A 17,065-nucleotide genomic window follows, 5' to 3' on the forward strand; every position below is an offset into this window, starting at 1 on the left:
CATCTCAGGTTCACATGAGCTGAACCATCAGCTTTAAATAAGATGCAGAACCATCTCACAAATTTTCTGATTCTTTAATTTTATCCTTGTTACTACTCCGAAAAATGTTTTTTTTTTCCAAGAAGAATTTAAGATCAAATGTTTGAAGAATGTTCTTTGTAAAAGTTTGTTGAACGATTTTGTTTGTTTATTTAAAAATGATACTTTTTTTGTTTTGTTTTTTGGGGGGAGGGGCATTATCTTTTTTCTTCGCGGGGGGGGGGGGGGGGGGGGTCAATATTGGTATGTTCCAATTGATGGGTCAGAGTCATCATTCCAGCTGCAATTAACGATGCCACCTAAAATGTCAGAAGAATTGAAAGGGTTCATTTTTATTGGTATAATTAGCATCACTGCTGCTTCCAACAGGCGCAGTGTTGGACTCAAATCCAGATATGAACACGGTTTGAATCCCAGATCCCAGCGTTGAGAGCAAAAACAGTCAGCAGTCGGCTCTTTTGTTCCAAAAAGAGATCCAGTACGCGCGCGCGCGCGTGAGAGAGATGGTGTGCGCATGTGTGCGCGTGTGTGTCAGAGAAAGACAGAGCCCTCCACAGAGGCAGTCTTTAGGATACAGCAGTGTGTGAGGAGGATAGAGAAGCTGGGATGCTGACTGACTCCACATAGATGGATACACAAAAAATGGCGAGATCGCCTTCGAACCACTAGTTTGTAGCTCTGGATGTGGGGACATGTCGTAGCTGCAGCTGGATATTTCCTATTTTTGCTCTTCTGTTCAGTGTGTTTTTTGAAAAATCCGCCGTTTGTCTCCCACCACGTTGTTCTTTGCTGGAGTATTTTTTTTTTTTTGGTAGGGGAGGGGGTTTAAATGGCACCCACACGGCGGCGGCTGCGCCATGTTCCGTGCTTTCTGGGAGTTCTCCTTAATGCTTTAATCGGTAAGTGCCTCTATCATGACGGGAATCAGCCCAGAGCGCTGCACGCTGCAAGCAGCATGTGAGGATGGCAGCGCGCCGTGAACTTGGCCGCTCTCCTCCGGCTGCAAATGCCAGTGTGGACGCAGGAGCCCATGATGAGCAGGGCGCACGGAGCCGGTTTGCGTGGTGCAGGATTTGGTGCTCTTACACACTATAATGTCACGTGCGTGCAAAGACCATACAATCTCAAATCAGAAGCCACTGTTTTGGGTTTGTGTTGACGTTAGGAGCTTGTATGGGGTTAACTGATGTGCGAGGAATAGCTCCACGATGCAGCTGAGTCAGGACTTAGTTTGCACATTTGTTTAGATTGGATGTTAGAATGTTTCTTAGAAGAAGTAGCACAAAATAAACCCCCAAATCTGCACAAAAAAGCTTTCTTTGGTGAAACTTAAAATTCCCTCTCCTAAGTGGAGTTTAATTTTAAATCAGGGGACTTCCAAAGTAGATGGATTTATTGACTGGTCAGTCATTAGAGCGCACCACCCTGTGGCTGGGTGAAATGACGTGGTTATTGCTCTGAGAATAGATTAAAAGACTGTGGTTATTGCCTGCTGGGGAGAATATTTGTACAGATTAAATGTCAAGGCTGTCTCTCTCCTCCTTTTCAAATTTTCCTCTGCATCCCTTTGTTCCCTATGACAGTCACTTTCCCTCTCTATGTGGGGGCCCCTCATATCAAAGGCTGGAGAGAGTATTGAGTATTTGCAAAGCGTACCACACAGGGACCCACAAAGGCCCCACTGGAATCATATAAAGGCTCATGGTTCATAACACGCACGCTCAGAGGATTGGAAACAAAACCGTCAGAAACACACACTATGTGATGGATGCACTTCCAATCTACCCATCGCACTGGAGAAATGAAGGCTTTTTAAGTGCTTGTCTTCCTCAGAGAGCAGATTAGGTTCAGATAAAAGCACTTTTATGTCTTTAAGCCGTGTTGATAGGAGTGAAAGAATGATTAGGCTGAATATCTTCATCACATTTGCTTGGGATTCAAAAAAAAAGCTTTAACTAAAACTGCGGTTAATCACACTCTGGATTTAATGTAAAGACATTTCATCTTAACAGTTGTTTACTTTGAAAAACCTCATGCAGTATCACCCACCTGTCTGATAACGCTGCACAAACTCAGAGGTCAAAGCTGCATCCCTCTTAGACTGTCTGCAAACTCCTTTATAATCAATGCAAAGCTGCTATAATGATCATCACTGTAATACCAACACATCCTGCGTGTTAAAAGTCTATATTCTCCTGCTCTGCTTAAATGGCAGAGAGAAGAAAACAGCGCAACAGCTGCCCTACTTTCACTCCAACTCACCAACTAGATTCCTTAGAATCTTTGTGCTCAATATTTAAGATCTGTTTTTCTCAACACCTCCAAACTTGTCACATCCAACACATATGAACTGTGCATGATGAGCATTGATAAAGCTTTGATTAATAATCTTTAAAGTCCCACTCCAATCATCTTTTGATCTATTGTAAAAGCGCTCCCAGTGGTCTTTTCATTATCATTATGCTGCTTTTATTTCAAACCAAAAAAAACCTGTGTCGTTTTCTAGGACGTAGTTTCTCACAATCAAACTTGGAGCTATCCAGCCATACAGTTTTAAGCCAAATGCTAGCTCAGAGGAAGAAAACAAAGACGTACATGGATGTAGTCATGGATTAATCAGAATGGAGTAGAGCATGGAGGTTGTGGTTTGCCGTCGTGTACATCACACTTACAAGCTTTTTCAAACTCCATGTATTTGTCTGCTACTGATCACAACAATTTGAACATTCAGAAATTCTATTTTAAGCTTAATTTTCTTAATACATGTCCTTGATTGTGATAAAAATGCAACAAGAACATGTTAAAAACACCAAACACGCAATTTTAATTGGAGTGGGTATTTAAATAGAAATTTATCGGAGGGAAAAATGGATAAATTCTACTTTTGAAGCCCAAAAAGTGAGTCAAAATCTCATTCAAAGTGAAGGTTTCAGGTGTTGAAAGATGAATTAAAACTCACAGCAGCACATAGTGTAGATAGATATAGATTATGATTGCAATCAGTTTTAGTCAGAAAGTATATTTATCTTCTATCCAGGTGGTATGAAATGATTGCCTTGGCTATTATAAGGAAGTAGTGAGTAAGCCTGACAATTGAAATCATCAAATGGACTAAAATCAGTATTTTTCCTTTAACTATACCTATTTAGCTCAACTCTTGTGTGTGCCTCTCAGTAATTTGATACAACAGGAGTATCTCTAAACAATTTCCTTCTACAAATGATGAATTTTATAAATGCACATGAGGCAAAAGTTGAGTTTTAATGGTTTTTAATAGGTTCAAAAGCAACATATTGTTCCTCCTGCATTACGCTCAGTGTAACTCATTTCCTAGCGGTGTTATTACAGGGTCATGACGCGATATGATGTGGTGTCAGTAACCCGTTGTATTCTCACTCTGCAGCCTGGAAGAAGCCTGCGGAGCTGGTTGAACTCTGTCAGTGCTGCTCCTGCCTGCTGAACACATCTGCCTCCGAGAGGCTGCTTTCTTATAATCTGTTTGTTTTTGCCCCCTGTGCCAGCTTACCTCACTTATCTGTCAAAATGAGTTGAAGTCAGCGTGAACCACACCTCGCTGACTCTTGTCCCTTGTGTAATCCCATATTCTGGTAAGAACATCAGGGCGTTTGGATGGGATATTATGACTGCTGTTTTCTGCAGCTGCTCTACAAATCGGTTTAGGTGCTGAAAAACACTCAGCTTTGACAGATGACTGTAACCTTTTTATTGTCTTCGTATCTCCCTCATCTTATTGGATCTGCCTCATAATGAAGTGTTGTGCTCAGAAATATTTTCGCTGACATTTCTCATGGCATTGTTTGTGACATTCTACCCGCCCAGGAGTCACTTTGGTGTTTGTCAGAGGGCAACAGGCTTTATTCTCCGGTGAAATTAAAGTTTAACAATGTCAAAGTGCCCAAATGGACGTAAGTCTAATTACTTCAGCTCAAATGAACTAAGATAGTTTACTAAGAAAACACGCAACAAAATAACTTCAAAAGCAAAAAACTACATTCTTTTAATCTACCGGTAAGTTTTGTGTTTCAGGGCTTTGTGTTTAATTCTGTGAAATATTAATATCTGTCCCAGAGCATTTGGCTCAGTGTTGGAAATTCTCCTAAAGAGATTTCAGTGCTTGGATAAAAAGTGACCCACATGTGTAAAAGTTTGTCTTCCACCTGCTTCTGGAATGAAAATGTGGCTTTTGCTGGATCAGAGGAGCTGGAGCTGCGTGCCCAGCATCATTTTGCAGAGCAGCAGCTCGGACTGAGGGCTCACCATCTGCCAGCTAAGAGTTAAATATTTCCCCAACACCTCCCCCTTGTTTTTCACAAGTGGCAGGGCTGATGCCTCTTTGGCCTCATGGCCATTTCACTTAAATGCCCACTGAGGGGCTCACATATGGGAAAACCGAGGACGATTTTTTTTTTTGCTTTTTATCTGCATTGCTCTCCATATGTGAAGGTGTGTGGCTGCTCCTGTAACAAATTCTTCTTTGGAATTTGTGGGATGAAGCTGGAGGTTCTCTGTTTTGACCCTTGTTCTCTGCTCCCCCTTTTCTGTTACCCTCCTCCGGCCCATCCCACCAGATTCCAGGGCCCGGGGCAGAGGCTGGTAGTGCTTATTATCAGCAGCTGAAACATGATACCAAGACTGTTCACTCAGCTTCTCGCTCATAGAACTAAGTCAGATCAAGCCCTTTGCATCCTCTATTTAGTGTGCACCCACCCTATCCACCCTCTTCTCTAGATACCCACAAATCCCCTTTTGTAAGTCCAAGTCAAGTCTGAGGTCAAGTCTAAGTTCATGTCAAATCTCAAGTCTGGTGATAAATTTAAGTCAAATCTTTTGCTGTAATCTCAAATCAAGTCTCATGTCTTAAAAAATATAGAACATTTAATTGTCACATACTGTCATTAAACTGCTTTTGAGGGCACAAAAACTAGCAGTAGGTGTTTCTGCGTCCCCTGTTTACCATCAGAAACCACAAGTACTGGAATAAAGTAAGATCTTGTCACAACTTTATGGACAGGAAGCATCGGCAAAAACAAATCTATCCCTCTAGGAGTTTTGAGCGAGAACATTTTCTCCCCAAGAGTGGAAAAAAACGGAGAAAATAGTGTTCATAGTGTCAAAGTTGTAGCCATCGGTTAATAGTCCAAACATATGTCACAGCACAATGGAACACTTGCTCTAAATGCACCTGGTATAAAGACCATTAATTCCCTGGTGATGGCAGCCTGAAGGTAGCTCAGTCAAGGCGATTTATTTATGAGGTGCAGGGCCCAGTGAGAAGCGATCAGCCCGTAAACAGCTTTCTTCTTTCTTGTTTCAGTGAATTATATGAAAATGATCATCTCTCTTGCTAAAGCTGCAGGTTAGAATGACCTTGGATGGTCTAGTAGGGGCTGAAAATATATGAGAGTAGGAGCTGTTGCAGCTGTAGTTACTTTTGTGTTGTGCTGCTGTTAATGGTGCAGATAAATATTTCATGAGCAAAAAACAATCAAGAACAAAGAAAATCTCAACTTTTATGTTGACCTCCACTATATTGCGGGGTTGGATTTCCTATTATTAGGTTTGGCTCCTTCATGAATTTGGGAGATTGTATTCCTGGTTTTGTTTACTTTAACACATGATGAGATGTGCAGCAAATCCAATAGTAATTCTTTTGACCCCACTCCAACGAAGGGGCCAAAAGGAAAGTGTGCATCCTTTAGGAGACCCTGGCACTGAATTTATTCCAAACTAAGACCCCTGATTTTGCAGCATATGCTGACTGAGTGTGTCTCCCTCAGGTGTGGTGTGCGAAGCAGAGCTGGCCTTCACGTTGGAGCCCAGTGACGTCATCGCTGTGCAGCAGCAGCCTCTCATGCTCCACTGCCAGGTGGATGGAATCCCACCAATCACCACACAGTGGAGGCACAACGGCCTGCTCATACCTCAGGATCAGCATCACACCACCTTCATCAATGGCTCGCTCCTGATCGCTCACTTCCAGAAGACCAAGTCTGACGGCTCCACTGATGAGGGCGACTATGAGTGCATGGCCCAGAATTCTTTTGGGCGAGTGGTGAGCCGGAAGGCTCGCATTCAAGCAGCCAGTAAGTCATTCAGCTTGTTTCTTTTGTGGCTTTTCTGTGTATGAAAGCATATATTTGTAAGAAGTTTTTTAAATTTTTTTTGAAAAATAAAATAAAAGAAAAGACCAAATAAGACCAACTGTTGCCACTGACTGTAAACACAGATAGATGAAACATGTGGTCATGTGACTCATCAGTTTCCATAGGAGACGCTTTTAAGCCTTCTCCTCTGGTCGGTGATTGACAGGTGTACCTAATGGCTATGTACCAAATGTCCGGTTTATTCGTCCTTCTTCTGGAAGTCTTTTGTTACGCAGTGTCTGGCCAAGATGATGACAAACTCCACTGCTAAAAGAACAGGTTTCAGTGGAAAGCATTTGGTCATGTGACCACATCTTCATCTATATCTTATGCAGACTTTAGAACTTATATACTTTGCAACAACCACATTTTTTTTCACTCAGCTCTAATTCTTTTTGCTTTAGAAAATGGATCACCCTGGAATCCAAGCTTACTGCTTAGTTCTTATATGACTGAATGAATGGTTATCAGCTCACTTATAGTGGATTCAGTAACCTAAACATAAATATTTATGCAAAAGTCTTTAGTAAGATGGTGTTTTGTTGTTTTAAATCTAAGATTCTAAAAGTTAGATTTAAAAAAAAAACAGGTGTTGATTTCTCATGTTATAGAATTATACTTTTGTCTCCAGTTTCCTTCATTTGTCTGTTTGACTGGCCTTTATTGTATTTAATTTAAAGTGATCCGATAAGCGACATAAGCTGAAGAAGAACTGGTTTTGATCAGATATAAATGAGTTTCTCAGAAAAGCTGCTGTACTTTTGGTGGAGTAATTATGACACAAACAGAGGGTGCTTTCTCACTCAGCGATGTGACTCAGTTTAAATAGGCAGGTAATGCATTCTCACCTCTGTTTGGTTTGCTTTCACGCAGAGCAGAACCAGCCTCCTGGAAACATTACGCAGTTACAACAGAAAGTTCTTCGTATCGCACAAAAGGATATTCAGACTAGGAGAAAATGAAAAGCACAAAGAAAAAAAAGACAGCTCTAGTTCAGCTTGTATAAATCAGGACTGTCACTCCATGAGTTCAGCATGTTTATCAAAGAGACATTTTACAATCTTTTTGTTATTTGTTCCTAAATGATTTATACTTTGGACAATAATGTATTGTGGTTATGTTTGTTTTCTTTGATTTCCCAAATAACCTTTAAGTCAGCTAACAAGTCTGTCAGCATTAAAACTACAGGGGAACCACTCCATGGCTAAATTCCAAGTAAACTGATATCTTCTTATTTAGGCCAATCTGGGTCAGGGTTATGATGAGCTTCTTTTTGCAGCTGAACACCCCAGGAAGAAACTTACAAAAAAGTCAATTAGTTAAAGTCAATTATTATTTTAACTCTTAACATACATTTATTAAAGCATAAAAATCTCATTCATGAAAAAAGAATCAAATGTTACTTTAAAGACCTACTCCAATAAAAAATTGTGTTTTTGGTGTTTTTAACATGTTCTTGTGGCATTTTTCTGGTGATGGAGGACATCCGTAAAAAAAAATCAACTTAAAATTATTTTTCTGAGTTTTTCTTTATTCAAATTGTTGTGAATCAGGAGCAGATGAAAAAATGCAGTTGGAAAAAGCTTGTAGCAGTGATATAGGTGGTAAAGTCAGCAGGCCACAAGTTTCCTGCTTCACTCCATTCTGATTCATCCACTTGTAGACAAATAGATCCATCCACATTTTAGGTTGGGGGTATAAGAGGCTGTAAGCTAGCGTGAGATAGTATAAACAGATGAATGATAGGAATTGGGGTCTGGCTTACTCCGCACTAACAGTTCTGCCCACAACTCAAGAGATTAATTTCTAATGAAAAACTGCTGCTCTGCAGGAAATACGTCCCAGAAAACGACAATTAAAAATTATTGGCTAAAAATAGCATAGTCATGATTAAAAGACCAATGGGAACACTTCAACAATAGATAAAAAGATTATTGGACTTTAAATGACCACCTTTTCACCTGATCTCATTTGACAGCACTGCTGCACATGTAAACATGCTAAGTCTTTCACATGGCTGTGCAGTTCCAAGCATTTTTCAGTGTCATTTTTTTAATGAACTTTTTGTTGGACATCCCCATTGCTACTCACAACCCAAGCCTTTGAATCCAGCATTAACAAGCTGTCATGCTGAGAGCGTCCCAGCTGCTTTGTAAGAGTGGGAAAAAAAAATAAAAAACTGGAGGGAACTTAGCAACCCGCTCTCTGCTAGAAGCTAAAAGATGCATTTTCAGCAGCTTGACTCCCATACGCTTTATTATAAGACATTCTAGTTGATCAAGTTCCATGAATTGTTGCCATGGCTCATCTTTAGTAGATTTCTATCACATCATACTACAACAATCTGACACTTTATCCTCCTCACTTGGCCTTTGTGTCACTGCATTTCTCATCTTGCTTGAAATCAAAGGCGTCAGGGAAGTGCTCTCCCTCAGCGGCCTCCGTAATAATGTACAGTTCCACACTGTGCTGAGTTAAGACTATATTCTGCAAGATGGAGATGGACAAAGACTCACAGAAGTCTTTTGATTCCGGGGCTATGAGTAGACAGGACACTGCTGTGCTGTTGTGGCCAATACAACTTTTCCACTCAGTGGGGTATGGAGGTTAGCATGGATGTCTGACTGACCGCAGGGAAAAGTCACTCAGCTCAGTGGCTGGCCCTGTCAAGCACATGCAACCTTTCAAGGCCTCCCTGAAGAGTTTTTCTTTTCAAAGGTTAGTTTAAATCTTCCATTGTAGCTCTCCTTTTTTCAATTCTGCATCAGTGAAAAGTTGGCAGTGTGGTGCCCCTAGTTGCTAATTTCACAGAATTAGTTCGACATTGTTTTGCGTATAAAGTGTTAGAATGGGAATTTTTCAAAAAGGAGCTCAATGAATTGCAGAGAAATTCACATAATTGTGATCGAACTTGATGTTGCATTCCTGTTCTTTAGAATCCCACTTCTACATGAACTTTGAATTGGTATTACTGCACAAAGTAAAGTGTTTTATTAACAGTATTAACCAAAGTTATACCATGGTCCGGTTGAATACTCGATTCTGATTGGCTGCTGGGTATGCATTAAAAACTGATAACCCCACGGTGAAAAATGAAGTTTGGTCAGCTAGCTTAAATGTTTTGTATCACTGCGCCGGCTTCTTTAAAACAACCTTTTGCTTCATCATCTGGACAAAAACAAGCGGTAAGAGATGAACTTTCTCTCTGAACTGATGCTTTATTCAACCCATCGGGATGATCAGCATATATATATCGCCGAATCTTGATTGCAGATTCGGCGATATAGTCCGCTTTTTGTGAGAAAAGCGATCCAAATCGAGAAAAAAAAAAACCCCAAGAATTAAGGACTAAAATCTGGTTAATATGTATTGCTTTTGTAACTGACCATGGTATAAGCGGGTTAATGGCCTTCAAAGTGTGCGTTTATTACTTTTTAACGCACTTCGCGGAAGCAACCGTCCGACGCTCAGGCTTCCACGGCGTGCGTTAAAAGTAATAACCGCACACTTCGTCGGCCATTAACCCTTACATGTTTAATTTATTGTGTAAGAAGTACAGAAATGTACATATTTTCTCATAAGGTATATGAGTAAAGGAAGAATGGGCTCTGCTAGGAGTTGTAATTCGGGTTTTTCGCTCTTAAATTATCTACTGTACTCAAAATAATAACACATTCTCCAAGGACATGTAATTTAATGTTAAATCATGCTTTGAATGGGATTTTCTGTGAATTCACAGTCTGTCGTTCAGCTCTGTTATGAAACCTAAAGGGTGTGGGATTGATTATTCCTCTCTTTCATTGAAACATTTACTTATTCAGTGCAAATCTAACAAAAAGCTGATGAATAAAACTGAACTGTACGTTAACTCATGTTAACTTAACATTTTTTTCTTTTTACTCTGCATTTCTCCTTCAGTTTGCACCGATTGAACTCTTTTAATGCATGTACCCTTTTTACAATGAAATGCTTGTGATATATGAATAACTTGTTGCTTCTTTGAAAAATGTTCCACGCACCACTAAAATCTGATTAATAATGCTTTACAAGGAGTATTTGTAATAATAACCACTTTTTAGTCTTTGTCTTTGGAGCATTGAAAGAAAATCACAAATGCCACTGTAGACCCAACATTGTAGCCTAATTTTAACAACTGCCTGCACTTTTATGTCATATACTTGCATTCAAAACTTTGCAATGAAACTTTTCTAATATCCAGTTTGGTCTACAAGCATTGATTCATTTTTATTATATAAAGTCTCTTTAAAAAGGTTTATTCTGGATTTTAAATCTTATCTTGCTGTCCTGGACATGCATTTTTTGGGTAAAATGATTTCCCCGGTTTGTTTGTGACTATAGAAAAAGTTCTAAAGAAGTAAATCTCTTTTACTTTGTTGTCATTGACTGATGCTTGTCGGTGTTTTTTTGCGTTCCAAATGTTTGTTAATGTTGATGATCTATTTTGAGGTCTTACTCTGTGTTGCTGTGACTTGTACCACTGTGATCTGATGTGTTTTGCGATTGCCTTTCGATTAGATAAAGCCTGTGTACTACTCTTTACACCAGCACGCCACCATAAATTGTACTTTTCCTTTGCTTGACGAGCTTTTGTGCGAGCTTGCGTGGGGACAGCTGTGGGACGGACCCCCCGCTGTCCTTTTAAATCACCAGTCCGTGTTGCAAACACTTTTCTCCTTAAATGATATCTGTGGAGTTGTCGGTTTTGGTCTCCGTGCTTCTCCCTCTTTTTTCACTTTCGCCTCCTCATTAGCTTAGGTTCAGGAAGCTTTTCATCATTTGGATGAATGACAAGCCCAGCTACGGTGGACCTGGCCCCTCCCCCTTCGAACGCAGGCGTCACCAAGCAACACATCACAAAAGCTCCCTGTTACAAAATAGCTTTTAGGATCAATCAGTGACTTGCTTCTTTCTGTTTGTTTGTGAGAAATTAATTGGAATGAGTAAAAGCTTTATCGTGAATTTTTTTCTTTACCTTTCTTTGTGTTCACATAAAGAGAGGGCAGTTGACATTTTAGGAAGTAGAAAAAGCTAATTAAGGTGAATCTGGTTGTTGAAGAAATTTTAATGACCTAAAAGTGTGGCTACTGGGCTATAGAAGGTGTTTATTTTGTAGATTTCTCTTAATATGTAGCCTGTTTGACTCTGGGGAGTCATCTTGCTGTTCCGATTTTCCCCCTTGTGCATACGATTTAAATGGAAAGGAGTAGTCCAGGGGCCGTTTGGGTTAAACCGCTTCTCATTTGTGTGACTTTAATTTCCAAAAAAGATTAACTAAGCACGGCCAGCGTGGCAGGAAATATAGTTGCAATTTGCAGTTTTTTAAAAAGATGAGTTGCCACAATGGTTAATAGAAATGATGCATGGGTGGGGTGAGGGGTCTTGTCAGGGGCTCTTGTTATTTTTACATGATAGAGCTTTTTTGTGACGTGCAAACATGAAGTCCACTCACCATCACACGGCGGGCTGACTGTCCCCACCCCTTTCATGGCCTCCTGTTTTGGTAAATGCTGGAGCTCCGTCCCTGCATCTCCTCATAGCTTCCTTTGTCTGCCAGCTAAACCCCACCCCCACCTCGCCTTTGCTCCCCTCTGCTCGCTCGCCATAGAGCAAATCATCTCTCTTGTCATATTGATTAGCCAAATATAGTTTTGACATTTAAGCACAGATGCTGTTTACTATTTCCCCATACTTACACGCTATAGAGTGTGTTGATACATGTTTAAGAAATGCTCGCACAAATGATGGCAGGTTTTTTTGCAGAGGTCACGATTTTTTGACTGTTTTGGTCAGAGAAGCAGAGCTGCAGTCACTGCCGTATTTGTTTTGCTCGCGTCACTCTTCTCATTTATATTCCTGTCATGTAAAGCCTTGAGGAAGCTGCGTAGAGAGCATCAGAGTGAACGGGCGTGGAGTACCCTGCTCCTCGTCGGGTGGGTACGTGAGCTGCTGTGAACCCAGAGCGATCCCACCTGCTGTGTGGTCCGTACCCCTCCATCTGTCCACCAGTGAGTCACAAGGATGAAGTTAAATACTTTTTCTTTTCTTCATTACCGGTGAGGTGGGCTGTAGGAGTGAGAGCTTTGACCTGCTCTGTGTAATTACACCTGAAACCAGTTATTACTGTACGCCTCCTCGCCAAACTGTCAGATCTCATTATCTGACAGCGTTTGAACTGATTTTCAGAATTACTTCAGAGGAGGTTTATTTCTGAGTCTGAAAAAAAAAAAAAACGCCATTTAAAAGTGATGTCGCCTCTCAATCTTCTCACTGCTCCTAAAAACAGAGATTTCCCTAAAGGTGTTACGTGGTATTAAACAGCTGTCACAAAAAGCTCCTAAATTACACTTCTAATTATTTTTACTGTGATGCTTGCGGTCGCCACCTCTTAAGTGTGCGACAAAGGCAGCAAATGTCTATTTTTCTTGATGACACATCTTTGACCTTGGAGCTGTGAAAATAACCAAGGGATACGATATTGCTGTCGTATTGTCATAGTTCACCGTGTGCCATTATAGTTTGAAGAGAAAAGGGAATGAAACTGGGCTTCAGAGAAATCTTCCAGCTAATGGCAATTTTGCAACTTTATTTGGGTAATTGCAAATCAAATACTGTCTGAAAGCGTTCATTAATATTTATGATTTTACTGAGAGGCAGTAATGCAGCATTGCTGGGATACAAAAGTGACAACCGCCATGACTCGCTTTGCTGAAGTACATTAATTGCATTCTTGCTGCTTCCTGCATAATTAATAATAAATTCAAACAAATCAAAGGAATAATGTTTTATTATTTTTTGTGTTATTGGACATAAGAGCTCATTCACCAAACCACGGATGTACTCTGACAGCTTTAACTATCCTGTGCTGCCCGGTACAGCTCATGACGGCTGAAATAAATCGTAGAGGCTCTAAAAATATCCGCTTGTGTAAACAGCATTAAATTGCAAATGAAACAACGGCAAACAGAAAATGAATGAATCAATCAAATCAATCAATGTCACAGCTGGGAGATAAAAATATATAGTTCTTTAAAGCGACAAATGTTAGCGATAAAAAACAATAGATTTGTTATGTTTTTAAGTTTACATTCTGTGCAGTGCTTTATAAAAAAGGTTATACAGCCCTATACAATATGGAGGGGTTTACAAATACATTGTTTAATTCAAATAAATCCTATTTGCGTGAAGAAATATTGATGACTTTACCTTTAATGTAAGTCTTCATGTATTTTTGCTGTAGACAAATGCTTTGCGGTAACTTTTTTAACAGCAAATTTAAAAGTCTGTAAATTTCCATCCATCCATCTTCTAAACCCGTTTTGCCATTTGGTCACAGGGCTGCTGGAGCCTATCACGGCCATTTGTGGGTGAAGGCAGGGGACACCCTGGACAGCTCACCAGTCTGACAAAGGGCCACACACACCCAAACACTATCGCATTCACACCTAGGGACAATTTAAAGTAACCAATTAACCTATGAAGCGTGTTTTTGGACGGTGGGGAGGAAGCCGGAGAAAACCCACGCACACACATGCAAACATGCAAGACCGTGCAAACTCCACACAGAAAGGTCCCCCATTGGTGACTCTGTTTCAGGTCCCCCAGCTGGGATATGAACCAGAACCAAAAATCCAAGTGTTTTTTAGTTTTATAAATAGGGTATGGAAGCGCACATGCACATATTTACAAACCCCGACCCTCTCTTATCCGCTATGCTAACATTTCAGCAGCTGCTCTCCTCAGCTGTGCACACTGCAGTTGATCATCCAGATGATGCACATTAAGATAATCTCTTTTTATTTCATTGTCATGCAAAGCAGTGTTTGCTTCCTGAATGGGCAGGAATTATTTTTGTAAGATGGCTAATCATGATTATAATAATGCTAACAAGCCTCCAGATTGAGTTCAGTGACATAGATTAGACTGCATCTCACTTTTGGTTTGGTTGAGTTTGCGTCCCTGTTGGGGCTTCTGTTGTGCCCAAAGTGGGATGAGGTCTATAATGGTCTTTGGACCACCCCAGCTAACCCAAAGCAAACAAATGACTGGAGGGGGGTGGGGGGCCCAAAAATTCCTTCCGCTTGGTTTTAATGCTCCTGGGAGGAATTCCTGAGTAATAGAGGTGAAAGGTGAACAGAGAGAGGGATTGGGTCGACCTCAAGGTTACAGGAGTCAGACTGGAGTCCAAATTTGGTATTTTGATTCATCCCTTCATGCCAATTTCTTAAGGCTTGAAATACATATTCATGAAATCCTTGTCTGCTAAAATGTAAAGCTGAGAATAAAGTGAAGAAATCAGTAATTAAGTTTTTCCATAAGGTAGGTCTTCTGAAGAGGAAAGTTTGCTTTGAGCGAGTTTGTTGGTGTTCCTGTGATTCCAGGCTTGACTGGTGGCTGGACTTAGTCCTGCTTCTGCCCCGTCACCGCGCTTCACTACACTTTACAGAGGCTTTATGGCCAGATTGTGCAGTTAAAATTCTTTACAGGGTCTGCGCCATCCACCAATAAAACCTCCTCAAGTCCCTCTTCCTGTCCTTCACAAACGTTTTTGTTGCATGTGTGAAATCACACGGTGAGGTAAAAGTATAAAAAGCCAGTGGAAGATAGGGCTGACATAAACACACATATATAAGGTTCACACATTGGGCCCCTCAGTTGAGTTTTTCCACTTTGTTTGAGCTGGGATCAGGAAATCTTTCAGTGACAGGCAGGCACAGGCTTACTTTTGGGCCTCAGCCACCTCTCAATCACAAGTGCGGGTGTGCTTTTGTGTGTTTTGGGGTACCTCGCTGCACAGAAGAGCAGCTTTTGTGAAACACCAGAGTAGTGGTTGGGAACAAGCAGAGGCAGTGGAGATGTTCATCCTCTGTTGGCTCCGTTTTGTACCAGTGGCCTGAGTGTTTATTGGCCTGGCTGTGGCTGAGGCCCTTTTGTCACTGCTGACTCTAGGGGGGGGGCTCACCCCCTCCACACCTCTTTCTTCTTCTCCCTGTTTCAGCGCTGGCTTAGAAAAAGAGAGGTCAGAGATCATGAGGGGCTGGACCAAAGAGTGGGGGGTTGATCTGGGAAACTATGACCTTTCTGTGTGTGCACCAGTGCAGAATACCCTTTCCTTTTTTACTCTCCTCCCACCGCGCCTCCCTCCCCTCACATACTGCACCTCCTGCTCATTCCCTTATGGAGACCCATCCCCCTTTCTGGTGGCCTTGGGGCAGTGGCAGTGACCTTGGTTTTGGCACTGAAATGAAGAGGCCTGAACCCGCCAAGGCATCAGCCTTTCCCAAACAGGCAGCATGGCCGACAGAAGTACAGGAGCAACATTTGATCTGTCAGAAGCTACAAGCATTCACTTCTCTCCTCTATTTTGTTTTAATCCATGTCCTTTTCATCTCAACATCACTTAACACGTTTCTTCTTGAAATGAAAATGAAAATGAATTTAGGAAGTGATTTGAGCTCAGTCATTGCGAAAAGCTGGCCATAATGCAGTGGAAGGGTGCTTGACCTCTGATCTGAAGATTGGTTCTAATCCCGCCTTCAACCCCACCTTGCCTCTGCTGGAAGATTGGCGCTAGAGTTTGGCATCAGTGTGTGATTGTGTGTGTGAATGGGTGAATGGGTTTGTGACTGTTAAGCGCTTTGGGCCTTCGAGAAAGGTATAAAAGCGCTATACAAGGATACACCATTTACCATTCAGTACTTTCATGAAGATCAGAGACTTCTTGGGAATTTCAAGAACTTCCTGCTCTGTTTGTGGCTCGCAGGCCAAACTCTTCGTTAGTTTTTGTGAATGATTTAGTTTTACTTTTTTGGAAATGTCATTATGAAAACGAATTATTAAATAGAGCCAAATTGTGTAAAAAAAAATTCTGGAAAACAACGTGTAGCGTATTTCTTTTTTTCTTTTTTGCAAAGTTTGCCTGGTGGTGCAACATATATGCGATTAAAAAAAAAAGAGCAACAACCACTAGCGGGCCCTGTAGGTTTGTCCCTGTATTTGCTACTGACAGCAACCCAGAAGAAGAAGCAGCTCAGTCTTCATGTCGGACTTGGCAAAATTGTTCCAAAGCGACACAGAGGACAAAGAATTCAACTGATTTAGTGATCTGAAGTGATTTAAAGAGTTTAGTTGACCTGTTCGCAGGCTATGGTTATCTGAATAATTGTTCATATGTTGCACCAATATAGAAATAGCAGCTGGATAGCGGAGGTGGTTAAACGCAGTACAGGCACGTGGGAAATTAAGGGTTCGATTCTTGAGGGCACATTGAGTTACTATCTAACCATGTAGCCATAAGGGGGTCCAAGCCTGGGTCTCTCTAAGCCGTTTCCCAGCCCAGATAAAATACAGGCTTGTTTCAGGAAGAGCATTCGGCATAAAAATCTATGCCAAACCACCTGTGCGAATTAGTGAAAGCTGATTCGCTGTGGTGACCTCTCTACGGATGTGCCAAAAAATGAGACATATTAATATACTAGATTCCTTCTATGTTTTATGGAGTGTTTCAGTAGTGATCTGTGCATTTAGGATGTTCCTTTTCAAGATTAAATGATTGTTCTTGTTTCTGTATTTTTCTTGTTTAGTATGCATTTTTTGACCTATACTCCAGAGCAATCTATAGTACGAAAAATATGGTATATTTGTTAGTCATCGTTTGGAATAAGGGAGTGAAACGGTTGAATGTTGTCCTTGCATCGTTTTCCTCGCAGTTGTCATGGAGCTCCTGAAATGTTTAAGGTCAAAAACCCATCAGGCTGTGTGTGCCATGTTGGTCACCAGAGATCAAATAAATTCCACTGGAACCAATTAAGAAAAGTTACTGCTGCATGGCTCAGGATGAAGGA

The 17,065-nt window shown here is 41.0% G+C and overlaps 1 protein-coding gene across 1 annotated transcript in view; it reads left to right on the plus strand.

Annotated features, from left to right (window-relative positions):
- The first annotated feature begins 572 nt into the window (after positions 1–572).
- igdcc3 (immunoglobulin superfamily, DCC subclass, member 3) overlaps positions 573–17,065 on the plus strand; it is a 63,932-nt gene continuing 47,439 nt past the window's right edge. The window contains exons 1-2 of the mRNA XM_004067122.5: positions 573–938; positions 5,838–6,143. Of these exons, the coding sequence (XP_004067170.1) occupies positions 869–938; positions 5,838–6,143 (376 nt within the window). The 5' untranslated portion in view covers positions 573–868. The remainder of the gene's footprint in view (positions 939–5,837; positions 6,144–17,065) is intronic.

This window comes from Oryzias latipes, chromosome 3, assembly GCF_053564925.1.
Source record: "Oryzias latipes strain Hd-rR chromosome 3, Olatipes_Hd-rR_3.1".
Taxonomy (NCBI): domain Eukaryota; kingdom Metazoa; phylum Chordata; class Actinopteri; order Beloniformes; family Adrianichthyidae; genus Oryzias; species Oryzias latipes.